Source organism: Cnephaeus nilssonii (genome assembly GCF_951640355.1).
Source record: "Cnephaeus nilssonii genome assembly, chromosome: 14".
In the NCBI taxonomy this organism is placed as follows: domain Eukaryota; kingdom Metazoa; phylum Chordata; class Mammalia; order Chiroptera; family Vespertilionidae; genus Cnephaeus; species Cnephaeus nilssonii.
In genome coordinates, this window is record NC_137085.1 from 58735059 (window position 1) to 58761717 (window position 26659).

The 26659-nt window shown below is 38.6% G+C and overlaps 1 protein-coding gene across 2 annotated transcripts in view; it reads left to right on the forward strand.

Moving 5' to 3' along the window:
• Positions 1 to 26659, forward strand: part of CNTLN (centlein) — a 269920-nt gene that overhangs the window by 221731 nt on the left and 21530 nt on the right. For both annotated transcript variants that reach the window (XM_079789996.1, XM_079789997.1), the window contains exons 20-23: positions 4492 to 4589; positions 5727 to 5853; positions 7624 to 7761; positions 8563 to 8748. In XM_079789996.1, the coding sequence (XP_079646122.1) occupies positions 4492 to 4589; positions 5727 to 5853; positions 7624 to 7761; positions 8563 to 8748 (549 nt within the window). The remainder of the gene's footprint in view (positions 1 to 4491; positions 4590 to 5726; positions 5854 to 7623; positions 7762 to 8562; positions 8749 to 26659) is intronic.

Below are 26659 nucleotides of genomic sequence, written 5' to 3' on the forward strand. Positions count from 1 at the left end.
GCATTATAGTCTCTCATGGTGTAAGTTTTTACTCACCTACAAATTTATCTCTCACTTTGGAGGAATATGTGAGTCACAAAGGTGACACTAATGAGAATGCCTAAAGCAATAGATCATGCTTGATGTAAGTTTGAAGTGACATTGTCCATATCTACCCTGGAGTCCCAGAACACTAATCAGGCTGCATAGAGACAAAAAGGATAAATCTTTACTTTGGTCTTGTTTCATGTTTCAATCTGGAAATATTCTACAAGATCAGTTTCCTCTAAGTACATAATACTTCCTGCTACTACAAATTTTTGTTTCAATATGGAATTAGTTTGCTATGGCTGCCATAACAAAACACCACAGACGAGGTGTCTTACATAATAGAAATTTATTTTCTCATAGTCTAGAAGTTCAAGATCAAGGTATAAACAGGTTTGGTTTCTTCTGAGGCCTTTATTCTTTGCTTGTATGGCGATTTTTTTTGTTGTGTCCTCACGTGATTGTATCTCAGTGTGTGTGGTCTGTGTCCTAATCTCCTTATAAGGTCACCAGTCATATTGGATTAAGGCCCACCCATATGACCTCATTTTACCTTAATTACCTCTTTAAAGATCCTGTCCAAGTACAGTCACATTCTCAGGCACTAGGGGTTAGGACTTCAACATATGAACTTTGTTCAGCCCATACTAGGTATCAAATTGCTAACAAAATTTTCCAAGAAATAACTTACTTTGTAGCTGATGTTTTTATGCTTAATTAAGAAAAACTGGTTAGATTTGAATCTCTTAAAGGTCTAGTATATACATCTTTTTTTATTTTATCCAATTAATTTTAGGCTTTTCTATGCAAATTCTTAGGTGTACTTCTTAGATATATGTGGTTCATTCAGTAATTGGAGTGCTCATGTGCATTTTGGTTTACCCATATTAGACATGTTTCTCCAAGATACCCAACTTCATATCGAGGTAATAAAATATTTAGAGACCTATAAATTCCTTCTGGTTATAGTAGTTATATTTAGTTTATTTTGAAGTTCTTTATGCAGTCTGGATTAAATAGTACTCCAATTTACATTTGTGATTCTTTGACTTTCTAATTGTTGAAAACATTCCTTTTTGTACATGCTATGCTATCTTCCACTTTCCCAGTAAGTTAATAATGAAGAATAGTTTTTTTCAACTATTACTCCATTATATATCATTTATTTCCAGGCTAGTTCTAAGTCCTTTATAAATATCAACTAATTTAATTCTCATTTCAACCCTATATGAATAGTTTTATTATTTCTATTTTACAATTCAAAAAAACTGAGACACAGAGAGAATAACTCACTTGTCCAAGGCATACAGCTTCTAAGTGATAGGGCTGAGATTCAAACTCAAGCTATCTGGCTCCAGAGTCTATGTTCTTTCTTACTTTTTCACTATGAAAATATTAAAATACATATTTAATAAACTTAAATAGGAAAGCTCTAACCAGGATGGGTTGTCACCTCTGTGACATTTTTGAAGTATTTATTTCACTCCAGATTTTAAGTCATGCTGCAGATAAGTATAATATAGTAGGAACTGGAAAAGGGTCAGGGGACCTGGGTTGATCACTCTTTGTCCATTAACTTCTTGTAGGACCTGACTGAGGAAATTATTTAACTTCTCCAGAGGTTTAAAGCCGGATACCTTTCTATCTGCTTAATAAGGACTTTTGAGGATCAAATAGAGTACCTGTGAGATTTAAAGATCTTGGTAAAAGTACATATCATGCTGGCATTCTTTCATTTGTTATAATTCAGTAATCCCTCAATTTTCCAGAAGTCAGAGGTACACCATGTGAGCCACCTAAAATAGCAGCCTTAAGTCTAAAAACAGAAAAGAATAAAAAAGCTATCTTAAAATCCACTTAATTTATTCCACTGAAGATATTGTCAGGCTTCATTTACTGCCTGTTGCCTCTTATTTTAAATGCAGCTCTAACACATTTATTTGTCCAACTTCTCAGCAAAAAAAAGCACCTCAGAAGAAGCAATCTAGAGGTATGCATATTAAAGGGCTGAATGATTGTTTTTAGTCAGGAATATTGACAGAAGCAAGAGATTATGACACAGAGAAAAAGGAAATATAAATAAATTAAGGTAAAAATATAAAATTTAAAAAGCAGCAGTCTGGGACCATTTAGAGTAGGGATAAGTAGCCCTTTATGTCATCATAATAGCTTTTTTTAAAATATATATATTTTATTGATTTTTTACAGAGAGGAAGGGAGAGGGATAGAGAGTTAGAAACATCAATGAGAAAGAAACATCGATCAGCTGCCTCCTGCACACCCCCTACTGGGGATGTGCCCGCAACCAAGGTACATGCCCTTGACCAGAATTGAACCTGGGACCTTTCAGTCCACAGTCTGATGCTCTATCCACTGAGCCAAACCGATTTTGGCCATAATAACTTTTAAAGGCACACTACATAATTATTTAGTGATAATATAATAGATATAGTAATATGACATAATTCATATATGATTTATGATAATTACTGTAATAAAGTATTACTATTAGTTTAATGTAATCATAGATGTACATATTTCTAAATGAATAAGCAGTCATTCCAAAGAGAATTTAAGATTAATAAGTAAAGCAAAAGCTTCAATTATCTGGTAAATCACTAGTGTGGAACATCTATCAGTGCTAGAAATAAGACAGTATTCATCACTGTAAACATGTGAAATATGGACATTTATATTGCATTACACAAATATTTAATTAAAACTTCTAATATTCAGTACAGTTGCCTTGTTGAGGTAGCTTTGGGTTTTTAAGAAAATTAATATATTTAATATAAAAATTAATACAACAGCAATTTATTATTTCTTGTGATCCAGGGGTTGGCTGGAAAATTATTTCAAGTTTTTTATTGACATATAGTATACCAGTAAGATAGTTAAAGTCTGTCTAATGAATTTGACTCATATTTACATTATGTGATTAATGGTTTCATCTTGTCAGATTTACATGTTTTTTAGCATGAGTCAGTCAAATCTGGTAATAGTTCTAATAGAAAAAATTGATTGTAGTTACTAAAAAGATTAGCAAAATTACTACAAATATTTTTAAAGCTCTCATATTTATATTAGTTTTAATACTTTTAAATTTAGGAAATTACTTAATGTATGTCAACACTGTTTTGTAAGTGGAAAAAACAAAATATCAAATGATGTCTCAGATTACATGCTTACTTGGAATTTGAGTCAGAATTTAAAGTTAGGGATCTTAACACTCTAGTTGCTACCTCTGGTTCCTAGGCTATGCAGACAATAATGACCCCAAAGCTGTTCTACATTGAAAAACTAGTAATTATGTATAAATGCATTAATAATAAGTTGTATTATTAATATGTTCAAGTAAAGAAGTATTTAGTATTCATAAGATTTTTATCAATTATCTGTTACTATCTAACAAATAAATCCTAACATGTCAAAGCTTAAAACAACAGCAATTTATTATTTCTTATAATCTTCTGGGTTCCCTAATATGCCTGCATTCTTTCTAAATAAGGATTTACCAGGCTTGGAAGTTCCTCACTTATGGGCCTGGCAGTTGGTTGGTTGGTTATAAGCTGGGTAACTCAGTACTCCTCCAAATGGTGAAATCAAATCTATTTGATTTCACTCATGTGGGATATAAAACTGAAACGTGTGAACACAAAACAGCAGTGTAGTGGCTGCCAGAGGGAAGAAGTGGGTTCTAATATGAGGTGACAGAAGATTTAACTTTGGGTGGTGGGCACCTGGTACAATATACAGATCTTGTAACATAGAAACCCACACCCAAAACCTATATGTCCATCTTGACCAATGTCACCTCAATAAATTTAATAAAAAATAATAATAAAAATAAAATCTAATCAATTTTTTAAGATGGTCTTTCCTCTGTATTCTTTGGAAGGTGATGCCAGGGCAGCATTCCAAGAGGGCACAGGTGCATGCTACAAGAATTTAGGCCCAGGACTGATACTTCTACAGTTTTATTTCTGCCGCATTCTTTTGGTCAAAGCAAATGACTGGCCAGTCCAGATTCAAAGGGTTGAGAGATAGATTCCACCTCTCAATGGGAAGAGCAGCAAAGCATTTGTGACCATATTGAGTCTATTACAAGTTACTAGTAAAATCCAACATTAGTTTTAAGTTATCTCATTAAACCATTAAAATACTTAATCACACATTGTCTTTTACAAAGATAATCCATATCTCTCATAAATGTATTTTGGGAGTGTACTCTTTGCAATTGTTTTATGATTGTATCTCTATGGTTTGGGCATGTCATCTAAAAACTTTAGTATACTGTAGTATTTTTATTATAAAATATAAATTAAACATTTAAAATATTTAAATGTTCATTTTAATATATAACTATAATTGAAAATTGCTCTTCATGAGAATGACATTTATTTTTATGCTGCTTTAGAACAAGATTGAAAGGAGTATTTAAATTTATGTGTATTTTAAATCTAGAATGCAACTAATGAACTCACTAAGCAGTCATCAAGCATAAAGTCTCTGAAATTTGAACTCCTAGCAAAAGAAGAACACATAAAGGAAATGCATGAAAAGTATGTTTTTCATATTTGTATCTATTGTATTTGGTGCCACCTAGTGGCAGTTAACTCTATGAAATGCACTCCAAGAAACAATAGCAACATGTCAAAAATTGTTTTCCTTTCTTAGTTCATGTTTAAGCCTACTTAAAATGAAAAGGTAAGGAATATTACATATAGCGTGGTTGATGGCAATATAGTTACTATTTTTTAATTTAGAGTAAGAATATCTAAAGTTAGATTTTCCTTCTTAGAGTAAACATTTAGTTTTGAATAAATATCAATTAAAAGCCTAAAGATTATGAACAAAAAACTTTAGAATGTGCTAATTATTCAACCAAAGATATAGGTGTAGATTGATCCTCACATTGGATATAATGCCTAAACTTACAAAACTAAGTTCAAAAAAAAAGGTAAAGCTTTGTTTGTATTTAAAATTACTGGAGGATTATGAAAGTTTATACTTTACGTGTTTATTAACAAAGGTTTAAAATGTTCTGTCTCACAATGTTTTTATTTCTATATCTTTTATAGATATACTAGAGCTTAGACGTGAAAACCTGTTCAGATAGAATTCCAATCTGTCATTAATAATTTAATACATATATTTTACATACATACATGTATAATCTACATTATATGCGAAGATCACTTAAAAGTGATATCAGTAGATAAAACTATTAGACACAAAAGGTTGATTAATTTTTAAACAGACTATCTTGAAATTTATCTATAAAACAGTTTTGCTTATTTAACAGTTATAAAATTTAATATTTGTTTATTATAGTATAGAATTATTTCTTATCAGTGTTATGCTTTTTGATGATTTCTGAATATCACTTTGACTTTTTTACCAATGCAACAGTGTAATTTAAATATAATAATTTTTACTTTTCATAAATTTATCTTTCTCAGTCATTTTTTTGTTTTAATGTATGTGCAATATTATCATTAACAAGTGACAATTGGATTATAGATTTTGCTTATTAATAGAGCAATATTTATTACTTGCAATTATTTTATTAATTTGCAATTTCATCAATATCAAACAGTATTTAACAATTAACAGTAGGTTTAACATTGGATAAGGTATTATCACTGTTAAAGTATTTTCTATCACTTTTGATAAAATGCCCTTTTTTTCCTTTTAAGGTTGTCTCGAATGGAAAGGGATGTAACCATGAAAAGACATTTGATAGAGGACTTGAAATTTCGACAGAAAGTAAATTTGGAAAGTAATGAGAGCATTAATGAAATGTTAGAAAATCTTGAAAAAAAGGTATGAACCTTTATATGTTCCCTGACACACAAAAAAAATCATTCCCCTTTGTATTTACCTGCTTAACTCAAATATTCACTCTTAATAAAATTTATAGGAAATATCCATAGAATATATGGGTGCTATTACATAATTACATTATTTGCTCTGTAAGCACACTATTTGTTTTAAAATTCATGACTCTAAAATCTCATATATAATATAGCAAAATATTTTTATATGGGAACATAATCAAGTTTAATTTATAAAGGTTTGAATATTTCTGGGACACATAATTACATTTTTTCAGCATTTTGTTTTATTTAAACTATAATTTTTAAGGATAAAACCAAGCATATATTTTTAAATGAAAAAAGTGGTAACCAAAGAATATCAAAGTTTTTTTAAAGTATATTACCACAATTTTTAAAAATATACTTTTCTGCCTGGCTGGCCTGGTTCAGTGGTTGAGCATTGACCTATGAACCAGATCATGGTTCGATTCCCAGTCAGGGCACATGCCCAGGTTGCAGGCTTGATCCCCAGTGTGGGGTGTGCAAGAGGCAGCCAATCAGTGATTCTCTCTCATTGATGTTTCTATCTCTCTTTCCCTCTCCCTTCCTCTCTGAAATCAATAAAAATATATATTTTAAATACACACACACACACACACACACACACACACACACACACATATATACTTACCTCCTCTCTCTAAGCATGTCCTCGGATAAGGATTATTTTTTAAAGTATACTTTTCCTTGTATACACTTTAAGTGTACTTAGGAAGAGAGTTGTATTTAAAATAGTTATATAATATCTAACCCCAAAGTAGAAATCAGCAATTTTCTAAGAGGTATATATATATGTGTGTGTGTGTGTGTGTGTGTGTGTGTGTGTAATTATGTATATAATAATATATATATAATTATAATGTATATAACATATACATTATAATGTATATAATTATATATGTATTATAATGTATATAATATATATATTAAATGTGCTATTTGCATAACTCATAAATTAGCTTGTGCTTTGGCAATCACTCAGTGTTATCAACTCCACAGAAAGCGTCTCCCTTACTTTACTTGTTGGAGATAAAAATATATGCATCTATTAGCTCAAATGGATTTAAGGGAGAAAATTTTATACCAGCAAGACAAGTATATATGGATTTCTTTCTTTTTCCTCCACACACCACATAAGTTATAAGTACTTCCTTATAGTTTTTCAATGTTATCCTTTAAATCTCCTTATTTTTTAGCTTTAATAATTATTTTAAATATAGTAATGATATATCTTTAGTGGCATTCAGTGGAAAAGGAAAAATTATTTCCTCTATTCTTTCATATGTATAATAAATATGCTGCATCACTTATTTACTTTTATTCTTAAAAGTATATGTCATATTGGAGAATACAATAATTAATTATCCATAACTTAGCTTATTTAAGAAGCAAAAACAACTATTCCTGCTTAAGGAGGTTTAGGTTAGTAATTAAAGGAAATATAGTTTAAATTAATATTGTATTATTAGGTGGAAGACTATACATGCCAGCATTTATACTTCTTTGGTGTAATATTTAGTTTTGCTATTGATTTAAGGACTATTAGTCTCATCTATAATATTAGTTCTACAAATCTTATACTTGAAATTGATATTACTTATGAGAAACCAAATTAAATTAGACTTATTCATGTGTTCATTTGGTTTCTGTTGAAACAAAAAGTATACTATTAGGATGCCTTTACCAATAATAATTGCCTTTATGCTTTCATTTTTAGGTAAAGACATTGACTGAAGAGTGTTCCAACAAGAAGGTATCAATTGATTCACTAAAGCAAAGACTTAGTGTCGCCGTCAAAGAGAAGTCTCAGTATGAAGAGATGTATCAGAAAACTAAAGAGGAATTAGAAAAAAAGGTATGCTTTTAGGACACTTTAGCTTAGAAATGGAATATAACAATGTCTTCTTTATTGTTTAAATTGTCATTTTTTTTCTCCCCAAACTATTATGAGCTACTTAAATGTTTCAGATAAATGTAAAGAACACTTTTATCTCTACATGAAACACTAAGAATCTGATTAACATTAAAGGTACTGCTATATTAGAGAAACAGATTTTGTGTCTTTATAATTTCTCATAAATGAAAACTATTGTTAATAACTGGCACAAGTAGATATAAATTAAGTCCACCTAAACTTACAAACTAATTTAATATTTTCATTTGCTATATGAGATTTATGATTTTTAGAAAGCAAATTAATTTTGATGATGAATATTTAAGGATATGTACTCACATCCTAGCCAGTTTAGCTCAGTGGATAGATCGTTGGCCTGTGGACCAAAGGGTTCTGGGTTCAATTATGGTCAAGGGCACATTGGTTGCAGACTCCTCCCTGGCCCGGGCCCTAGTTGGGACGCATACATGAGGCAACCAATCGATGTATTTTTCTCACATCAATGTTTCTCTCTGTCTTTCCCTTTCATTTCCACTCTCCCTAAAAATCAATGGAGAAATAACCTCGGGTGAGGATTAACAACGAAGAAGAATGTGTGCTCAGGCTATTTTGTTGAAAATAAATAAATACAACCATCAGTTTTACCCAAATAAAACAAATACACATATAGAGAGGCATGAAATCCTTTATCTGACATGGGTAACTACCTCTTTCAAATCTACTTATGAAATATCTTTATTCTATGACTACTGTATTTTGCAGGATCTCAAGCTTTCTCTCCTAGTATCAAAAATAAATGAGACTGAATCTGCAATGGCAGAAATTGAAACAGCAGCTTCTAAGCAGCTTCAAGGATTAGCATTGCAAAGTGAGCAGGCCCTAGAAGGTGCACAGAAGAAACTGCAGATAGCCAGTGAGAAAGTGGAAGAGTTCACCTTATTTGTGAAGGTTTGGATTATTTGTGCATTACTAACTTGTACTTTTCTTCTGACGGAGTGGGCAGTGGCCTGCCTCAGATAATGTGGGCAATACTTGAAATTTCTTTCTGCTTTCCTAACCCACAGAGCATCTTCTCCTACCTTACTTGTCACATTGTTGAAAATTTTCTCTATAAAATATTTATTTTTATAACTTGAGTTTAAAATTTTCCCTTCTATTATTAATACTCTTTTCTTAATGCCAACTTAGCTGTGAAATTCCAGGAATCTCATAATCAAGGCAGGTAGTAAGATGAAATAAGTAATTTCCATTGTACTGCCTTTTTGAAAAATCATCCAAGCAAAAAGACACCTGAACCCCAATCCACATGTAATCCATAGAGGATTGGCAAATGACTTAAGCAGAACCAAAGGAGGACAAGCCCAAGTGCCTGCAAAGGGTGCCAGTCCAGAAGTTATCTAACAGCTGAAGAAACGCTCAGGAGTTGACACTACAAGGAACCACCAGAGCACGGGGCGATGGGGGAAGGGCAGATACAGAGCTAAACAGGTGGTTTTTTTGAAAGTGTTTATAAGGAGCTTTCAGACCTCTGGTCTGTGCTTATAGCCCATACTAGGGGCCCGGTGCACAAAATTCGTGTACTGGGGGTCAGGGGTCCCTCAGCCCAACCTGCCCCCTCTTACATACTGGGAGCCCTCAGGGGATGTCCTACTGATGGTTTAGGCCCGCGCCCCACCAGGCGTGGGCCTAAGCCGCAGTCTGGCCTCCCTTTCTGGGAGGCAACCGGGCTGATCAGGGGAAGGCACCAGCCCCATCACCCCGCTGCTGCAGCCACTGCCAGTCACCACAGCCACCAAGGTGTTTTCATCAACACGGACTCCAGTCCATTCACCAAGAAAAAATGACAACTTTCTTTAGGCATTTTCAAGATGTGTCTTTCATAGGATATGCATTTCTTTCTTTATTTTTTATCCTCACCTGAGGATATGTTTCCATTGACTTTTAGAGAATGTGGAAGAGAAAGGGAAAGACAGACAGAAACATCAAAGTGAGAGGAACACTTTGATTGGTTGCCTCTTGCATGAGCCCTGATCTGGGCCCTGGCCAGGGAGGAGCCTGCAACCTAGGTACATGTCCTTGATCAGAATGAACCCAGACCCTGCTGTCTGCAGGCTGAGGCATTATTCACTGAGTCAAACCGGCTAGGGCAGGATATGACATTTCTTAGCCCTCCAGCAGCGGACCTTCATTTTTTTTCTCCAGAAGTGTGGTGGAAAAACCCTAGATCAGCTTTTTGGATTCTTGTTACCCAAGTTACTAAGAATATTACCAGTGGAATACAGGAAGCTTAGCCAATGTGCAGTCAGAAAAGGTGTTTCCTCTATACTTAACACCAATCAAGGGCTGGGCCCTGCCCAGGCCTAAAGCCTCTGGCTGAAGCTTTAGGCCTGGGCAGGCCCCTCCAGCTCCCTCTGATCACCAGCTCAGCCCTTGCCCAGGCCTGCCCAGACCAAAAGCCTCTTGGGCAGGAGCGGACCAAGCTCCCTGCGATCAATCGCAGGGGTTCTGCTCCTGCCCAGGCCGAAAGCAGACCGCCAGCTCCCTGCCTAGGTGATTGATCACAGGGGGTCCGGTCCGCTCTTGCACCAGGCCAAAGCAACCCCCAGCTCCCTGCCATCGATTGCAGGGGCCTGCATCGGGACCAGGCCAAAAGCTTCCGCCGGAGGCTTTCGGCCTGGTGCTGGAGCGGACACCCAGCTCCCAGCGATCGATTGCAGGGGTCTGCTCTGGCACCAGGCCAAAAGCAGACACCCAGCTCCCTGCGATCGATTGCAGGGGTCTGCTCCGGCACCAGGCCAAAAGCCTCTGCCATAGGCTTTCGGCCTGGTGCCAGAGCAGACACCCAGCTCCCTGTGATCGATTGCAGGGGGTCCACTCCTTCACCAGGCTGAAAGCCTCCAGCGGAAGCTTTCGGCCTGGTGCTGGAGTGGACACCCAGCTCCCTGTGATCAATCCCAGGGGGTCCGCTCAGCCTCCGCGAGAGGCTTTCGGCCTGGTGCCAGAGCGGACCATCTCGGGGGGTCCGCTCAGGGCGCCTATGTATGCAAATTAACCGCCATCTTGATTGGGTTAATTTGCATACTTGCCCTGATTGGCTGGCGGGTGTGGCTTGGGCTGGTGGGCGTGGCTTGGGCGTAGTGACGGTGCGGTCAATTTGCATATTACCCTTTTATTAGGTAGGATAGTCAGGCAGTCTTCCTCCCTTATCCCCTCTGGAAAACCAAGCAGGAGCAGTTCTGTGTTCAGAGAAACAAGGTACTGAGAGCCAGGCATTTGTGATTGCTCTGCCCCTTTTAATCTCACTGTGAGTTGTTTACACCCCTGTTTAGTAGCATTTATTCTGACTTATATTATATTTAGCAAACGGGTCTATTGCCACTAGATAGATTCAGTTTCTTAAAATGAAGGACATATTTTACTAATCTCTGCTTCCACGAAGTTTAACATAGCACCTTCCAGAATCGCATGCAATAATAATCACTAGCTAATGAAATTAAATTTCCATTAGGAATGTGAAAATGTGATAATTATCCTTTTGGCATTTAAAAACAAGTTTGACTATAGTGGGAGAATGACTCTTTTTTTCTGAAATTAAATGTTCTTTTCTTTTTTTAAGCAATCTTTGATAAGATTAAGTTTCTCATACTACTTTTTTCTCCCGATGGCTTGCAGTATTAAAAACTTGCATATCATATCAGTAGAAATTTACTTAAATATATAAAATATTTAAAATAAATACAAGCAGCCCGGCCGACGTGGCTCAGGGGTTGAGCGCCGAACTAGGAACCAGGAGGTCAGGGTTCGACTCCCGGTCAAGGGCACATGCCCGGGTTGTGGGCTCGATCCCCAGTAGGGGGTGTGCAGGAGTCAGCCGATCAATCCATGATCCTCTCATTGTTGATGTTCCTAACTCTCTCTCCCTTCCTCTCTGAAATCCATAAATATATAAAATATTTAATTTATGTAATATTTATAAAATGAAGTTAAACCGTGTCCTCCAATGGAATAAAATAACATCAACACTCTCTCTTTCCCAGATAACCCCGCCATTACTGGATGTGCATAATTATACTTGCTGCATATATGTAACATATACTAAGTATATTATTTTATATACTAGTGTTCCCATTGCAGGAAAAATCCTGCAATAGGGTTTCCTGCTGCACTCTACCCCACCCTGCCTGCTCTCCTCCCTTGTCCCCCGCCCCGCGTTCTCCCCCAGCGGGAGATTAGATATGTTGAGCAGAGGACCTTCTCAACTAGGAGCATATGAGATGTCAAATTACCGACTTATCTAGAGAGATAAACCAAAAAAGGAAAAAAGTAACATACCAATATCTAATCTAATAATAGACAAATATGCAAATTGACCACACCTTCGCTATGCCCAAGCCACGCCCACCAGCCAAGCCACGCCCACCAACCAATCAGGACAAATATGCAAATTATCCCAACAAAGATGGCAGCTAATTTGCATATCGCGACAGCATAGAAAGAAGCCAAGAGCTGCAGAAGGGAGCAAAGCTGCAGAGAAGCAAGCAAGCCGGGGGGAGGAGAAGGGAGGAGCGGAGGCGGGGCCGGGGGAGAAGGAAGTTGAGCAGGCGGGGCCGGGGGAGAAGGGAGGAGCGGAGGCGGGGCCAGGGGAGAAGGGAGGAGCGGAGGCAGGGCCAGGGGAGAAGGAAGGAGAGCTGGCTGGCGGAGAAGGCGGGCCGGGGGAGAAGGGAGGAGCGGAGGCGGGGCCAGGGAAGAAGGAAGGAGAGTGGGCTGGCAGAGAAGTTAGAAAAGCAGGGGGGCTGGCGGATATCGCGGGGCGGGGGACAAGGGAGGAGAGCAGGCAGGGTGGGGTAGAGTGCTGCAGGAAACCCTATTGCAGGATTTTTCCTGCAACGGGAACGCTAGTAGTACAATATTTATAATAGTTCCCTTATCTGCTTAGGTATTGATGTTATTTATAAGAAATAATATTCCTGGACTCATAGATTGAATATAAGTTTGCAAATAACTGGATATTATATATAATGCTATATTCTTCATTCCTCTAAAAATAGGAGTTTACAACATTTTATGTGAGTATTAATAGTGCTCCATTTAGAAAAAAATCCTTTGTTTCTTTGGAATAGATACTGTGGGAGTTTTCTCATTTTAAAAATATCTACAAAATGAATGAATTACCTCTTTTATTTCTATAATGAAAGTTTCAACTTGTGTAAAGTCAAATCAATAATGCTTGACTCAGAGGAACCTAAATGATTGCAGAGTATTAATTTAGTAAACGTAATTTCCCTTTTCCAGATTTAAAGTATCATTTCTTCCAAATGCTGTTGAATACTCTCACTGTTTAACTTATGACAAGTATTCTCATTGAATATTGTCAGTAATTTATGATGTAAAACTATATTCATTATGACTTTTAGCTTTAGAAACCTTTGTTTTCTTATTTATATTCATCTGAGAGTCTTGTTTGTTGTATTTTTAGCCAAGATACAAAACATAAAGTACATAATTATAAGATGTATTCAAAATGTTAATCATTTTTTTCCTGAAATATTCTTTTTAATTGGTCCTTTCTAAAAAGAAGAATTGATAACCAGAAATTTTTTAAATAGAAAAATGAATTTTATGACTAGAAGTTTTTTGACCTTCATGATAATGTAATGGGTGTACCTCTTCACATAAAGTAGTTTAGCAAAAATTATTTTTTAAAATCAAATTTTGTATTTATGTCCAAGGATATGAATGAGATTTAATGATAAAATGCATATCTAATCTCTAGTTGCTCAAGAGTAACATTATTGGTCCTTTATATTTTTTAGCAACAAATAATATAGAGTGTATAGATGTTTTAATAGGTAAACTCAAGATTGCTGTAGTTTCATGGCTTTTTAATTTGAGTAATGTATCCTATATAATAAAAGCCTAATATGCTAAGTGTCCAGTCATCCAGTCGGCCGTTCAACCAATCAAAGCATGATATGCTAATGATATGCTAAGGCTGCTCAACTGCTCGCTATGATGTGCACTGACCACCAGGGTGCATACACTCCGACTGGTAGATTAGCTTGCTGCTGGGGTCCAGCCAATCTGAACTGAGCAAGATGGGCCGGACACGCACTGGAGCCCTCCCATGGTCCCTTCCCTGCTGGCCAACCTCCCACATCCCTCCCCGGCTCTGATCATGCACTGGTGGGGTCCCTTGGCCTGGCCTGCACTCTCTCGCAATCTGTGACCCCTCGGGGGATTTTGGAGAGCTGGTTTCGGCCCCACGCACAGTGGAACGTCCACCCGGGGGCAAACACTCAATGCAAGAGTTGCCCCCTGGTGGTCAGTGCACTCCCACAGGGGGAGCGCCACAGTCGCAGTGGCAGGAGCCTCTCCAGTCTCCACAGCAGCACTAAGGATGTGCGACTGACAGCTTAAGCCCACTCTCCACCAAAGCCGTCAGTGGGACATCCCCTGAGGACTCCTGGACTGTGAGAGGGTGCAGGCTGGGCTGAGGCCCCCCCCACCCCCCGAGTATACAAATTTTGTTCACTGGTCCTATAGTTTTTTGTTTGTGTGTGTGTGTGTGTGTGTGTGTGTGTGTGTGTGTGTTTATTGATTTTATTTATCTTTTAAATACAACTTTATTGTTCAGATTATTACAATTATTCCTCTTTTTTCCTTCCATAGCTCCGCTCCACCTGGTTCCCACCCCACCCTCTGCCCTTACCCGCCCCATGACTGTCCTTATACATAGGTGTATGATTTTTGTCCAGTCTCTTCCCGCACCCCACACACCCCTTTCCCCCATACCAGTGGTCGGCAAACTCATTAGTCAACAGAGCCAAATATCAACAGTACAACGATTGAAATTTCTTTTGAGAGCCGAAAACCAACTTCTGCGCATGGACCATGAAGTTTCAATCGCACTGTATGTGTGCGCGCGCACATGGTATTTTGTGGAAGAGCCACACTCAAGGGGCCAAAGAGCCGCATGTGGCTTGCGAGCCACAGTTTGCCAACCACTGCCCCAGAGAATTGTCAGTCCACTCCCTTTCTATGCCCCTGATTCTATTATATTCACCAGTTTATTCTGTTCATCAGATTTTTTATTCACTTGATTTTTAGATTCACTTGTTGATAGATATGTATTTGTTGTTCATAATTTTTATCTTTACCTTTTCTTCTTCCTTTTCTTAAAGAATACCTTTCAGCATTTCATATAATACTGGTTTGGTGGTGATGAACTCCTTTAGCTTTTTCTTATCTGTGAAGCTCTTTATCTGCCCTTCAATTCTGAATGATAGCTTTGCTGGGTAGAGTAATCTTGGTTGTAGGTTCTTGCTATTCATCACTTTGAATATTTCTTGCCACTCCCATCTGGCCTGCATAGTTTCTGTTGAGAAATCAGCTGACAATCATATGGGTGCTCCCTTGTAGGTAACTAACTGTTTTTCTCTTGCTGCTTTTAATATTCTCTGTCTTTTGCTCTTGGCATTTTAATTATGATGTGTCTTGGTGTGGTCCTCTTTGGGTTCCTTTTGTTTGGGGTTCTCTGCACTTCCTAGACTTTTAAGTCTATTTCTTTCACCAGGTGGGGGAAGTTTTCAGTCATTATTTCTTCAAATAGGTTTTCAGTATCTTGCTCTCTCTCTTCTTCTGGCACCCCCATAATTCGGATGTTGGTTTGCTTGAAGTTGTCCCAGAGGCTCCTTACACTATCTTCATATTTTTGGATTCTTTTTGCTTTTTGCTTTTCCAGTTGGGTGTTTTTTGCTTCTTTGTATTTCAAATCTTTGACTTGATTCTTGCGATCCTCTAGTCTGCTGTTGGATCTCTGTATATTATTTTTTATTTCAGTTAGTGTATGCTTAATTTCTAGTTGGCCCTTTTTCATATCCTCGAGGGTCTCGCTAATTTTATCGGGCTTTTCTATAAAATTCTTGAAAAACCTTATAACCGTGGTTTTGAACTCTATATCCAGTCGTTTGCTTTCCTCCATTTCTTTCTTTTGTGACCTGTTTCTTTGTCTCCGCATTTTCGCTGTTTCCCTGAGTTGATAGAGTGGCTTTGTGTGCTAGGTGTCCTATGGGGCCCAGTGGCTCAGCCTCCCCAGTTACCTGAGGTGGACACTTTTGGTGCACCCCTTTGTGGGCTGTGTGCACAGTCTTGTTGTAGTTAAGCCTTGATTGTTGTTGGTATCTCTGGGAGGAATTGACCTCCAGGCCACTTGGCTGTGAGGATCAGCTGTGTCTACGCTGGGAGAACTTCTGTGCTGGGGACACCTTTATGAGACAAGACTTGCAAAAGCCTCTGTGCTCAGCTTGGATGGGGCGGAGTCTCAGGGCTGAGCAGACAGCAATGGTTTCCCGTCAGCCCTGCCCTAAGAGCCCCCCCAGGTCTCAGAGTCCTGCGGTAATTGCTGTAAGCACCTCTGAGAGAAAGCTGCCCTTGAGTTTCTCCCGCTGCCAGACAGTCCAGTTTCTCCCCACATGAGTCCGGGTCCCCAGAATCTCGCCCGGAACTGGAGTTCAGAGCAGCAGGGAGCTTCTGTCTTCCTCCCGGTTGAGAAAGCCAGCCGTAAATTCAGTTGCCAGGACTCTCTGCATGCGCCCTCGTACCTCTGCCTTCCGCAGTTCCTCTGAGTCTCAGGGTGCTTTTCTCTTTCCTGACAGTCCAGTTTCTCCCTGAATGAGTCTGGGTTCCCAGAGTCTCACCCGGAACTAGAGTTATCTCCCTCCCGGTTGAGAAAGCCAGCCGCGTACTCAGTTGCCATCCCTTTCCGTGCATGTGTCTCCGTACCTCTGCCTCCTACAGCTCCTCTGTGTCTCAGTGTACTTTTCTCTTTCCTTCTAGTTGTAGAATTTCCACTCAGCCAGCCTTCCTGTGGTTCTGGATGATGTCGTTTTGTCTTTTAGTTGTAGTTTTGAAATTGTTGTGCAAGGCAGCAGTTTAGGTGTTTACCTATGCCACCATCTTGGTTTCTCCTCCTGGGCCTATAGTTTTTATTGTAAAGAGCCACCAGAAAATTAATGCCAAAACCAGAAACATTGGCAAAGGCTGGATCATTGGTTTGGAGGAATGAGATGACATCATTCTTCTCTTCCTTGCACATATGCCCCTAGGACCATAGACATGCTCAGGAGTTGCCATCTGAAGCAACATACCATCAGTGGCTTTCTAAATCCTACTGCATTACATCTAAACTTAAACCTTTTTTTAAATTTAAGACTTTTCATAATTTGACCCTATCCTGCTCAGAATTGAATCTTCCTTCCCACTACTCTCCATCTTCCATTCATATTGTGCTCATTGCTGCCTTTGCTCAAGTTCTGCTTCTCTCTTGACATACCTTTTCCTCTTTGCTCTTTGCTAAATTCTACATATTTAGTTCAGTGCCTCCCTCTTTCATGAGTCCTTTCTTTAACTTTTTGGTTAAGAAGTAAGAGCCCTACTCTGCCAGTTATTGCAGGCAAGTGACTTAATCCTCTGCACCTCAGTGTCCCCACTTATGGAATGAGTGTAATAATGGAATATACCTGAGATGAGCATTTAAATAAGTTAACACAGATAAAGCATTGCCCAATATACCAGAAGTGCTATCTAAGTGTCTGCTAGTAGTAGTAGTAGTAGTACTCTCATTTATCTCCTGAATATTTATTGTATGTACCACATAAATTAACATGTAACTGTGAACTCTTGTATTTTTCTTTTTGTGTCAAGTAGATTATAGCCAATGTGAGAAGAGGGTGTTATCATTCATTATCCCCAAAGAACTGACCCATAATAGGGCTCACTAATTTCTTGAGGAATTGATTTTACATCTGCTTCAAGAATGATACTAGACACTTAATCCCTGCTCAGATGGAAAACTCTGTGAAGGCCAGAGCTGCATTCTTTAATGAGCGTAAAGAATGCACATAGCTTCTACATGGAACACTCTCATCACCAGGACTCATTCTGTGCAGAGCTATTTGGGTAACATGTACACAAAAGTACTTAATAAATATTATTATTAGTATTAATGGTAATAATGTTTATTCTGGCCCTGTTGTGGAATATGTGTTCCCCTTAGTCCCTTCATTTATTCATAGGGCACAGCAAGATTATAGAGGTGGAGTGGCCATCTGTTCTAGATCTAGTCTTGAATATGGAATTTTGCCCTGGGGTAAAATCAAGTGCTTTGAGCATCTGGGCTGGATATATGTGGCAGAGTTGAGGCTTTGAATTCTCCTAATAACTGAATAAAACACACAAGGGAAATTTCTAGAAGTATTTGCTCAGTTTGATTGAGCCCTGATATAGGCTTGTTAATAGGCTTGTATGTGAGACTCATATGCCAAATTCCATCTTCTCAATAGTTTGTGTTAGCTGTGAAATATCAGCCAAAGAACAACACTTAGCCTGAAGCTTAAATCATTTAATTATCAATATGTACTTGCTTTAGTGAGATTTAGTAAGATGTTTTGGGCATATAAATTTCCTGCTTCTTTAGTGAGAACATTTGTGGAACTTTATAATTTTATTTTTACATGTACAATTGTTAATAGTTTGGTGCACTGATCTAGTCTCTTACAATTTTTTCTGTTCTTTTTTTCAGCTTTATTGAGATACTAGAGGCCCAGTGCACGAAATTCGTGCATGGGGGGGGGTGTCCCTCAGCCCAGCCTGCACCCTCTCCAATCTGGGACTCCTACCGGGATAGGGCCTAAATGGGCAGTCGGACATCCCTCTCACAATCCAGGACTGCTGGCTCCCAACTGCTCACCTGCCTGCCTTCCTGATTGCCCCTAACCGCTTCTGCCTGCCAGCCTGATCACCCCTAACCACTCCCCTGCCAGCCTGCTTGATGCCTAACTGCTCCCCTGCCAGCCTGATTGCCCCTAACTGCTCTCCCCTGCATTCCTGCTCACCCCTAACTGCCCTCCCATGCAGGCCTGGTCCCCCCACAACTGCTCTCCCCTGCAGGCCTGGGGCCCCCCAACTGCCCTTCCCTGCAGGCCCAGTTGCCTCCAACTTCCATCCTCTGCCGGCCTGGTCACCCCTAACTGCCCTCCCCTGCTGGCCATCTTGTGGCGGCCATCTTGTGTCCACATGGGGGCAGTCATCTTTGACCACATGGGGGCAGCCATCTTGTGTGTTGGAGTAATGGTTAATTTGCATATTACTCTTTTATTAGATAGGATAGAGGCCTGGTGCATGGGTGGGGGCCAGCTGGTTTGCCCTGAAGCGTGTCCTGGATCAGGGTGGGGGTTCCCTTTGGGCATGAGGCAGCCTGGGCGAGGGGCCTGTGGTGGTTTTCAGGCCGGCCACACCCCCCAGCGACCCAAGCGGAGGCCCTGGTATCTGGGATTTATTTATCTTCTATAATTGAAACTTTGTAGCCTTCAGCAGAGGCTAGGGCAGGCCAGGAACCTGGCTTCCTCCATCGCTGGGTAAACCCAAGCCTCCTGTTTGCTCTGCGGCCACAGCCATTTTTGTTGGGATTTATTTATCTTCTATAATTGAAACTTTGTAACCTTGAGTGGAGTCCAGGGCCTGCCAGAGTGTGCGGGGAAGCTTGGCTTCCTCCATTGCCGAGGAAACCCAAGCCTCCTGCTCGCTCTGTGGCCACAGCCATCTTGGATGGGTTAATTTACATACTTGCTCCTGATTGGCTGGTGGGCGAGGCTTGTGGGTGTAGCAGATGTACAGTCAATTTGCATATTACTCTTTTATTAGGGTAATTGACATGTAACATTGTTTAAGTGTAAGGTATATACAATGTGATGATTTGATACAAGTATGTATTATGAAATGTTTACCACCATAAGGTTAGTTAACACATCCTTTACCTCATGTAATTACCACTTTATTGTTGTAATTATGGTGAGGATATTTAAATATACCCTCATAGCAGTTTGCAATATACAAAACAGTATTTTTAGCTATAGTCACTATGCTGTATATTAGACCCCTGGAACATATTCTCCTCATGACTGGAAGTTTTTACCCTTTGACCACCATCTCATTTCCTCCACCCCACCCCAGCCCCTGGCAAATAACCATTCTACTCTCTACTTCTATGAGTTCAGCTTTTTAAGATTTCACACATAAGGGAGACCATACGGTATTTGTCTTTCTGTCTGAGTTATTTCAATTAGCATAACGCTTTCAAAGTCCATCTATGTTGTTGCAAATGGCAGGATTTCTTTATTTTTTATGGCTGATTAATATTTCACTGTACTTATATATGTACCACATTTTTGTTATCCATTCATCTATTGATGGACACTTAGGTTGTTTCCATGTCTTGGCTATCCTATATAATAAAAGGGTAATAAGCAAATCAACCGAATTGTGGAACGACCAGTTGCTCTGACATGCACTGATCACCAGGGGGCAGATGCTCAATGCAGGAGCTTCCCCTTGGTGGTTAGTGCGCTCACACAGGGGGAGCACCGCTCCACCACAAGCCGGGCTGACGGCTGGCGAGTGCAGTGGCCCAACTCCATGGCAGTGCTAAGGATGTCTGACTGCGGCTTGGTGGGGAGCGGGCCTAAGCCACCAGTTGGACATCTCCCAAGGGCTCTGGGACTGCAAAAGGGTGCAGGCCGGGCTCATCAGTCTATTTTGTTACTTAGATTCCACAGATGAGTGAGATCATGTGATACTTGTTTTTCTCTGACCGACTTATTTCACTTAGAATGATACTCTCCAGGTCCCTCCATGCTGTCTCAAAGAGTAAGAGATTCTTCTTTTTTACTGCTGCATAGCATTCCATAGTATAAATGTACCACAGCTTTTTTATCCACTCATCTACTGATGGGCACTTGGCTGTTTCCAAATCTTAGCTATTGTAAATTGTGCTGCTATGAACATAGGGGTGCATACATTCTTTCTGATTGGTGTTTTGGGTTTCTTAGGATATATTCCTAGACATGGGATCACTGGGTCAAATGGCAGTTCCATATTTAATTTTTTGAGTAAACTCCATACTGTTTTCCATAATGACTGCACCAGTCTACAGTCCCACCAGCAGTTGTATGTGTTCTTTGAAAGAAATATCTATTTAGGTCCTTTGCCCACTTTTAAATCAGGTTACTTGGGATTTTGTTATTGAGTTGTGTGAGTTGTATATAGTTTGAAATCAGAATGTGCAATGTCCCTAGCTTTGTTCTTTTTCAAGATTGTATTGGCTATTCATGTTCTTTTGTGGTTCCATATAAATTTTAGAATTGTTTGTTCTATTTCTGTGAAAAATGATATTGGATTTTTGATGGGGATTATATTGAATCTATAGGTGGCTTTGAGTAGTGTGGATATTTTAACAATACTAATTCTTCTGCTCCACAAGCATGGGATATATTTCCATGCATTTGTGTTTTCTTCAGTTTCTTTCATCAATTTCTTATAGAACTTTTACTTCCTTCGTTAAATTTAGTCCTAATATTTTATTGTTTTGGGTACTATTATAAATGGAATTTTTTTCTCTTTTAGCTGTTTTGTTGTTAGTGGTTAGAAACACAACTCAATTTTGTATGTTGATTTTGTATTCTGCAACTTTACTGAATTTGTTAACTAGTTCTAAACAGGATTTTTATGAAGTCTTTAGGATTTTTCTATATATCGTATCATATCATGAGCAAAGAAAGATAAGTTTACTTTTTCCTTCCTGATTTACATGCCTTTCATTATTTTCTTGCCTAATGGCTCTAAGATTTCCAATTCTATGTTGAATAAGAGTGGTGAGAGGGGCACCCTTATCTTATTCCTGATCACGGAGGGAAAGCTTTTAACTTTTCACCATTGGGTATAATGTCAGCATTAGGTGTGTCAGATGTGCACTTATTATGTTGAGTGTGTTCCTTCTATACCCATTTTGTTGAGAATTTTTTATCATGAAATGATGTTAGATTTTGTCCATTACTTTTTCTGTATCTATTGAGATGATCATAGGATTGTTATCCTTTATTCTGTTAATGTAGTATATCACATTATTGATTTGCATTTGTTGATTCATCCTTATACCTCAGGAATAAATACTTGTTCTACAGGTTCAGGAAATGCAAATAAACAAGAAAAATATGTAATTATAAGAATGTATACAACAAAACTGATGTCAATGACATATTTGTGTACTTAGAAAATCTAAGAGAATAAAATCATAAACTATTAAAACTAACCAGAGAATTCAGCAACAAGTTCAAAAAAGATCAACATACAAAATAAATTAGTTTTTACAAATAATAATATTTTAAAATGCTATTTTTAAATTTATATTTACAATAATTTGAAATAACTATTAAATACCGAGTAGTAAACTTTTAAGAAATGAAGAAACCTATAAAGCAGATGGTAAAATACCGAAAGACATAAAACAGAACTAAATAATTGGGGGAAGTACTGTTTTTTTGAATGGGAATAATCAATATTGCAAATGCTAGAATTCATTCCACAATTAATCTAAATGTCATTGTTATCCAAATATTAACAAACTGATTCAAAAAAAAATAAGTAAAAGAATTAAAATGACCAAAGAACAAGCTGTATAGCAGAGAGAGAATGATTTTCCTTAACAAACATCAATTAATGCTATAAAGCAGTAGTAAATACAATGGTGTGATTAGTGTAGACAAAGGTGCATACATTTTTGAGACAGTTCCAACATTTTACAATCCCACCAACAGTGCAAAAGTGTTCCAGTATCTCCATGTTCTTGCCAACACTTGTTGTTTTCTGTTTTTTAAATAGTAGCCATCCAAATGTGTGTGAGATGATATTGCATTGTTTTGAGTTACATTTCTCTGATAAGACATACTTTTATACATGGGAAATCCTAAATATTTATGAAAGAACTAGTATTAACAAGAGAGTTTAGCCCTTTCATGGGATACAAGGTCAAAGTTCAAAAATCAAATGTATTTTTATATCATAGCAGTAAACTATTGGGAAATGAAAATAATCTTCAATTTACAATAGCATAAAAAAATTCTTAGAACTAAATCCAGGAAAACATATGCAAAACACAAATATTGGAAAGAATTTGGAGAATGAAGATTTTCATCCATTGTTGGTGATGCAAGATTTTGGGGAAAACTGTAGAAGTTTCTGAAAAATGAAACATTCACTTACCATATGACTTAGCAATTTTACTTCTAGGACCGTACCCAAAAAGATATGAAAATGTATGTACACAAAGACACACAAATTGTGTATTTAGGAATACTTCCTGCCGATTTATTCATAAGCATAAAGAACTGGAAATAGCCCAGGTGTCCATCTATAAGCAAATGGACTAGCAGTGTTATCTATACTAATAAAAGCCTTGGGGATAATCAGGCCAGCAGGGGAGGGCAGTTGGGGGCAATAGGGCTGGCAGGGGAGCAGTTAGGCGTCAAGCAGGCTGGCAGGGGAGCGGTTAGGGGGTGATCAGGCTGGCAGGCAGAAGCAGTTAGGGGCCATCAGGCAGGCAGGCAGGCGAGCGGTTAGGAGCCAGCGGTCCTGGATTGTAAGAGAGATGTCCAACTGCCGGTTTAGGCCCGATCCCTGCAGCCTAAACTGGCAGTTGGACATCCCCTGAGGGGTCCGAGATTGGAGAGGGTGCAGGCTGGGCTGAGGGACACCCGCCCAGTGCATGAATTTCATGCACCGGGCCACTAGTAATTACATAATTAAATATAACTTGGCAATAAAAAGAAATGAACTACTTATACATATAATAATGTGGACGAATCTCAAAAATATTGTAAATGAAAGAATTAAACACAAAATAATATATACTGTGTGATTATGCGTATATGAATTTATAGAACAGGCCTAACTAAACTATATGGAGAAAAAAATACCCCAGAGTGGTTGCCTCTTGGGGCTAGGTTTGGAGGTTGACTAAGAAGGGACATGTAGTGATGGAAATGTACTTTGATCTGGGTATGAGAACACAGTGTGTTCATTTGTCAGAAACTCATAAAACTATACAATAAGACTTATGCATCTCACTGCATATAATTATTGTCTCAAAAAGTAGTAAAGAGAATTATATATAAAGATTGATCTTTAATTAATAATGTGTTTGGGGGGAACTATGCATTTCTTTAAACTTTTCTGCACATTTGAAAAATTTCACAATAATTCAAGGAAAATGCACTTTAGAGAATTTTGACTTGATTATAGAGGGGTAAAATCATCTCTCCCCTTCTCTCCCTTGTAATCATACAACAGATAAGGAGAATTAGAAACAAAAATTCAACTCCTTTTTATAGCAAACCTAGGTCAACTAAAACTCTGTATTTTGAAATACATGGAAGAGTAGCCAAAACCAAGTAAGATTGGAGATATGCAAAAAGAAGTAGAAATAAGGCACCAGGGGGGGAATACTTAGGTGCTGCAGACCTTTGAAAGACCAAGCAAAAATATAGTCTTCAAAGATGCTCACATGAGGTACAGACTTTAAATCCTGTGCTTGCAACAGTAGAATGATCTGCTATGGTTCATACTAGGAGCTTTCTAGAAGCGGTTTGTTTTCAAGGAGAAGAAAAGGAAGGGCTTAAGGAAGAATTACACAGACAAGGCAAATATGTAGGAGGACATTTTTTTCATAGCAGCCAAGAAAAGAGAGTCCTTACATTATAAAAAACAACAACAAACAAACGATAACAAAAATGACCTAATAGAATTTATCAGAAAACAATTAAATTCAGGTGTAAAATTTCATCAGCCTGGAACATAGCACAGACCCCTATGCCACATAACTTTCCTCAGATAGATGATCTAGGAAAAACTTTTCTTCTTCAAAACTGAGTCCTGGAAAATGGAGCTACACAGTTTCTATAAAAAGATATTAGAGTATGAATAGAGGAAATAAACAGGAAAGTGAATGGCAGGAAAAGAAGTTTCACCACTGATAAGTTGCCATAAAGCATATTCATACTTAGTATGAATTACAAATATAAATGAAATAATTTCCTCTTAAAAGTACATGTTTAAGGTGGAAACAAATGTAGAATTTAGGTGAGACATAGGAGCATATGAAAGCAAGTTAGCAGACAAAGAAAGAAGTAAGAGAAAATAAAATTATCTCAGAAAAAAATATATATTGCTGGTTTCATATATCTTCTATATATATATCCTAATATATAAAAACCCTGGGTCTGTCACATCCACAACGACCGGAGGCTTGACCAATCGGAAGTCAGTCCTGCAGTCAGCCCTGGGTTGCCGTGGTGACCCAGCACTGACTGCTGGGTTGCAGGCACCTCAGCTGAGGCGACCCAGCAGACTGCTGAGGGGGCTGTGATCAGGCCCAGACAGAGGCCAGGAGAGAAAAGCAGGGTCTGATCGCAGCCCCTGTAGCAGTCAGTGCTGGGTCAGTATGGCGGAAGTCAGTCCTGCAGTCAATGAACATAGGGTCAATTAACATTAAGTGAACATAGGGTCAATTAATATCTCTTTGAGAGGAGTTGAGAATATAAAGTACAGTGTAGAGCAATTACTTATATTATTTCACATAAAACTCTTTTCAACTAAGATATTTTCCTTTATTTAAAATGTATCTTTATTGTTGAAAGTATTACAGATGTTCCTTTGTTTCAGTCCCCTCCCACCCCATTGATCTCCTCCATCCTGCACCCTCCCCTTCCAGGCCTTCGCCAGACTATTGTCTGTGTCCATGGACTATTCCTATCTAATACATAAAAATCTAGAAAGATTTAGAGAAAATAAAAGATATGCCAGGTAAATATTGAACAGAAGAGCTTAAGTTGCTGCATGAATACTGGATACAGGCTTGAAGCCAAAACACAACTCATGAGATAAAGTTAGTCATTGTAACATAACAAAAGGTTCCTTTCACTAAAGAGATAAGATGGTTCTCAATACTTAAACACATAATAAAACAGTGTGGGGTTTCAGAATGAGCCTCACCAAGATGTGTCTCAGTGGTATGCAGAATTTTGAGCTAAGGGCAATTTTAGCTTCAGGCTCAAGTGAAAATTCTGCCCCTCCCTTTAACTACCTAAAAAAAAATTGAATTAGAGGCCTTGCCCATAATAACACATAATCCTATATAATAAAAGGCTAATATGCAAATTGACCGAACAGCAGAACAACCGGTTGGCTATGACTTGCACTGACCACCTGGGGTGCAGATGCTCAACGCAGGAGCTGCCCCCAGCCTGCAGACCCCAATCACCCAATGGGGAATGGGGAGCAGGAGGTGGGTGGCGGCAGACGTGGGCGGTGCCAGGGCCCTGATCTCTCCGCCAGTCACCCCACACACAGAGTGTGACCTGTGGTGGCAGGGGGTGAGGCCGGTGAGTGGGCAGGAACGGCCAACCTCTTGGTTCCTCTCGCTGGCTGGCAGGCTCCAATCGCCCAATGGGGAACCGGGAACTGGGGGTGGGTGACAGCAGACGCAGGCGGTGCCAGGGCCCTGATCGCCCGGGTGGACAGGCGGTGGCGCAGCAAGGGGCCGGGCTGGCTGCCGGCAGCTGGGGAAGACTGGCCTGATTGCAGGCCAGGCCTAGGGACCCTCCCCGTGCATGAATTTTGTGCGCCGGGCCTCTAGTATGTATATAAATATGTTGAAATTACTGTATTTAATTAAAAGAAAAACAAATTACAGATCCACAAAACAATATGAATGAATCTCTAAAACATCAGGAAAAAAAGCAGTCAGACATAAAAGAGTATGTAGAATATCATTCCATTTATATGTCATCTAGAACAAGCACAATTAATATAAGATGATGTAAATCAGAACAGTTGATGTCTGTGTGTGGGAGGAACTGCCTGGGAAAGGGTACCAGGGAAATTTCTGGAGTGTGAAGATGTTCTGTATCTTGCCTAGGGTGGTGGCTACATAGATGTAGACAACTGTCAAAGCTTGTAAAACTAAATACTT